Here is a 4,602-nt window from a genome sequence, read left to right on the forward strand (position 1 = left end):
AAGACTTCTACCTGCAGAGTCTCACCACTGAGGCAGGGGCATTTCACATGCAGTAGCCTGCAGATGGATCTTGCATGTAAGGGCTGAGGAAGGTGGAGGTTGCCCTTGGCAAACATAGAGGGTGAAATGTCCAGACCTGGAGGTCACTGCCAGCTGTGGGTGGGGGACCTTTGGGAGTAAAGGGTTCATCACAAGGCACCACCCCAGCCCATAGGGCAGCAGAACCCTTCTGGCAGCCCAAGACACAGCATGGGGTGCGGAGCAGGCAGGGCACACATGCACTCTGCAGTCCCTTCCATGAGGATGTGGGGTATCACACTGCTTTGGTCTCCATATAACTGCCTGAACGTCCTCCAACTGCCTTGGAACCTGTTCCATGCCAACCAACCACCAACAGTCAGCAGCAACAGGCACAGCCAGGGCACAGAATGCCCTAAGAAAGCAGAAGCAGGAGGCTCTCAGGGCTCCTATCCTTGCTGAGTGTTTCTCCTATGCACTGCTGAGCCCGTGGGCTTACAGGGCAGCTCCTGGGGTGAAGGGGCAGCAGCTGCACCAGGATTTGAGCTCTCTGGGCCGTGCTGATGGCTGAAGCAATGGCCACCGTGGACAATGAGGACCTGTCAGACTATTTCAGCATGCAGTACAGGCAGAATCTGCTGCCCTTGCTCAAGTAGGGAGTTCCTCCAGCCCGTCCATCCACTTCTGTTTCCCCCACCCCTGCAAGCTCACATCCCTTATCTCCCCCACTCATCTCCTTACCTCCACCACTCCAACCTCTCCTTTCATCTCCCCTCCTCAGCCCTGCAATCCCTCCTTGCTGTCTCCATGGGATCCCCTCTGGGGAGCAATCCACCCTGGTTCTCGGAGACTCTTTGCTGTTGGACCAGCTCTGAGACAGGTCCTGAGTGGGCAATGGGGCACAGCAAACCAACACCCTGCCAAGGTGCTGAGCCCAGTCGGTCACCACAATGAATGCTTCTGTGGCAGGAAACTCAAACTGACCGAGGAGGACTCTCTGTCTCCATTTATTCGCCTCCAGGAGAAGAAGAAAGAAGCCCAAGAGATGCAAAGGATTCTGGAGGAGAAGGAAGAGGTGAGAAGGGTGGAAGGGCACTGGTCACTGCTGGGGTGGCTTTTTGGAGGGTGGCAGTGCATTTGTGGCTGGCTGCATCACAGACAGCTGAGCTGTGTCCCCTGTGTGCTGCCAGGACTTCAGGGTGAGGATTGAGAACCTCACCTGCAGGTGGAAGGAGTTGTGGGCTAAGGAGGCCAAGCTGAAGGCTCACATGAAGAAATCTGAGAGGACCCTAAAGGTACAGCTGCCCCTCCTCCATCCATCCAGCACAACACTGAGATACAAAGCCAATTCCTCCCCTTCCCTGGGAAGAAGGACTGTGGGCACCCCTCTCTGCATGGATCCCCTTTAAGCCCTAAGGGCAGCTCGGGACTTTGTGCCAGATATGCAAAGCCCTGGCAGGGCTTGTGCAGCACGCAGCTCATCCTGCACCACTGTGACCCCTGAGGGCCCCAGGCAACCCCCAGGAGGGGCTCATACTGTCCCCACTGATTGATAGCAGTAGGTCTGAAAAGCAAAGTGCCTCCCAGGGTCTCGTCTCCAAGACCAGAGTGTTGGTGTTAATGAGATGGTCCCATTAAGCAGGGATGGAATGTGTTCCCAGGGAAAGATAACTCCTTACAGCGTTGCTGAATGACATAACTCCTTCTTCTCTCGCTTTCCTTTCCCTGTGTGCATGTTTATGTGCATGTATTTATGGGGAACACTGCTAGGACAATGATAAAATGCGAATCCAAGCTCTAAAGAAAGCTGGCAAAGAAAGGGAGTTGATGATACAGAAAGAGAATGAGCTGCTGAGTGCTAGGAAGGAACTGGAAGAGCTGAAAAATAAGCACCAGAAACTCAGTGTTGGGGTGCAGAATTACTCCATCTTTGGAACATACCTGGAGGATGTGGTGAAGATCTCACAGGTGAGTGTGGGAAGCAGTTCATGGCCACAGGGAGGGCCTTACATGGGCATTAAACATGGAAAAGAAAAGATATATTCAGGAAAATCATAGCATTTGGTCAAGCCCAGAGACCTCAGATGGGATGGGAAGAGGTTCCCTGTAAGTAGGGTGAACCAAAGGGACCAGAGTTAAAGGAAGAGAACCAGAAAAGGAGGGGAAGACTTGGGAAAACTAAAGGAAAACTATTTAAAGGGGGTAAAGGCACAGAGATGAGTGGAATGGGGAAAACTTTGAGTCACTGTTTCGTGTCACATTGATGGTGTGGGAGGAGTGTTGTCTAGGGATGGGAACCCAAGCTGTATCCTTTCAAGGAAGCCCGGGCATCATTCCATGCATCACTCATTCTCCTGGGATGCCAGCTGGCCCCTTCCCAGCTCCAGGTAGATCAGTGCAGGCAGTTGCATTTGTGCTTTGTTTTATTGGAGTGCTGCTCCTTTGTAGTAGAGGTGTGATGTCTCACCTTGCTTATGGCACCTCTGGGAACAGCCCAACTGGAAATTACCAGGGATGGGGCATTGCTCTCATCCCAACTTGGCTGGCAGTCCATCAACAAGGGAAGACACTCCAGCTGGGGCAGGTGCTGCACCTCATGAACAGTGCAAGACTTTCCATTATAATGGGGGGGGTGGGATTACTAACCCCGCTGTGCTGCAGTTTGAGGAGATCCAGGCCATCATGTGGCGCTACAGGATGTTGGTGAGGATGCGCAAAGCCCTTCTGCAAGCAGAACGTGGGCTCAGGGAGGCAAAAGAGCAAGCTGAGGAATTCAGCCAGTGTGCTGAAGATGGGAGCCTGCAGTACAAGGACGACCTGGATCAGCTTGAACTGCGTTATCAGCAGGCTACCAAGGATATTCTCACCTGGGTGAGGAAAGATGGGACAAGCAGGGGAAGATCTCCCAGGCCTGGAATGAGTTGAGTCTTATCAGGCAGAGATGGAGGGTGGGAGGGTAGCAGTGGGATTCCCAGCTCCCAGGGAGCACAGATGGGGTGAGACCCATCAGAGCGAGGGCTGCAGGAGCCAGCGGAGAGATGGAGAATCTTCTGGGGGTAACAAACAACTATGGTGGTATCTGGATCAGCTTATATCACACCAAGCTGGACCACCTCCAGCAAGCACGTGGTCCTCACAGCAAAACAGATGACTGTAAAAATTAGGGTCTCCTGATTAGGATCTCCAGTGCTGAAGCAGCATCTTTGCTGGGTCTTGTTCACATGCTGCCTGTCTCCTCTCCTCTCAGGAGACTCGCTGGGCTGACATACAGAAAACAACTGCCAAGAAAACCCAGGAGCTGGGGGCCATCAAGATGGCCATCTTCAGCCTCTTCCAGCACGTGAGCGAGCAGGTGAAAGGAAGCCTGAATGTGCCAGTGGATGACAGCTACACACAGCTGAATGTGGTAGGGAAGCCAGACCCCTTCTCCGTGCCCAGATAGAGGAGCAGTAATGACCCTCAGCTGCCCAAAGGGTGGGAAGAGCCCAGGGAAAGCAAGATGCCCAGCAGATACCTACGTTATCACCTGTGCCCTCTATTGGACAGAAGACATCAGGAAAACCTGGGTGTGGGTCCCTGCTGCAGGGTGACAAGGAGTGGGAGCCTGGCAGGGCAGGCCAGGATGTGCAGGTCAACCCATTGCCAAGGTCTGGATCCATTTACTCCTGCCCTGAACTCAGACTTGCCAGCTTAAGACCATTCTGGTGATGCAGATCCACCAAGGTTTTATCCTCCAGTTTGATCAGTGACATTTGTCTTCCTAAAGGGCCAATAAGCTCCCCCCTGCCTCATGCTCCCATCCCTACTGCAAGACACCTTATCCAGCACTGGGTTCTACCATCTCTCTTTCCTATCTTAGATTCAGCAGTTTATCCAGGACCTCATGGACATCTTAATGGAGGTGAGAAGAAAGGGCATACAGTACCGTTAGCAAGCAGCTATGCCTATGGGACTGTGAGGAAGATGCCAACTTGACCTGGTCTGCCAGCAAAGGCCCAGCAAGATGGGAAGAGTGAGAGGACAGAGCCCTACAGGTGTTGTAGGCTTTACTATAGGTTACGTCAGTGAAGTTTCATACCTTTCTCACCCTTCCCTCCTGCACTGTCACTCACACCTTCTCACACTATTAAAAACAGTATGTTTTAAGATGCATCTATTTCTTGGGGTGGTTGGAACCAATGTTGACAGGTGAAGGATGAACCAAGCGAATGAATCGCAGCGAGCATTTGCTTGTTCACTGTGAGTCCTAATGTGATGGATACAGAACCAGGGGACTGCTTACTTTGACATGGTGGATTTCAGGCCACACAGCAGCAGAACGTTGCCCTGTGCAGCATCTCAGTGCCGATGCAAATGTGGAAGAAAACACAACAGTGAAGAACTCAGTTGCAGAGCCAAGGGCAGTAATTGCTGCTGTATGTGAAGAGAGAGCTCATTTCTTTCCAAAACCTTGACACATTAATGCTGTGTGGGCCAAGACAGGCCCTGTGTTCTTCTGAATAGATCACCAGAGCAGTGGGAGGTGAGTGGCATTCTGCATTCCGGCTGGCAAGGGAAAGTAAAAGATGTTGCAACTTTATGCAG

The 4,602-nt window shown here is 52.3% G+C and overlaps 1 protein-coding gene across 1 annotated transcript; it reads left to right on the forward strand.

Annotated features, from left to right (window-relative positions):
- Positions 1-365: 365 nt before the first annotated feature.
- CCDC42 (coiled-coil domain containing 42) lies at positions 366-4,170 on the forward strand. The gene is made up of 7 exons (XM_015879516.2): positions 366-670; positions 988-1,093; positions 1,209-1,313; positions 1,789-1,986; positions 2,680-2,889; positions 3,266-3,424; positions 3,878-4,170. The coding sequence occupies exons 1-7, from the start codon at positions 582-584 to the stop codon at positions 3,947-3,949; spliced, it is 939 nt and encodes a 312-aa protein (XP_015735002.1). The 5' UTR covers positions 366-581; the 3' UTR covers positions 3,950-4,170.
- Positions 4,171-4,602: the final 432 nt, after the last annotated feature.

Source organism: Coturnix japonica, chromosome 18, assembly GCF_001577835.2.
Source record: "Coturnix japonica isolate 7356 chromosome 18, Coturnix japonica 2.1, whole genome shotgun sequence".
Lineage (NCBI taxonomy): Eukaryota > Metazoa > Chordata > Aves > Galliformes > Phasianidae > Coturnix > Coturnix japonica.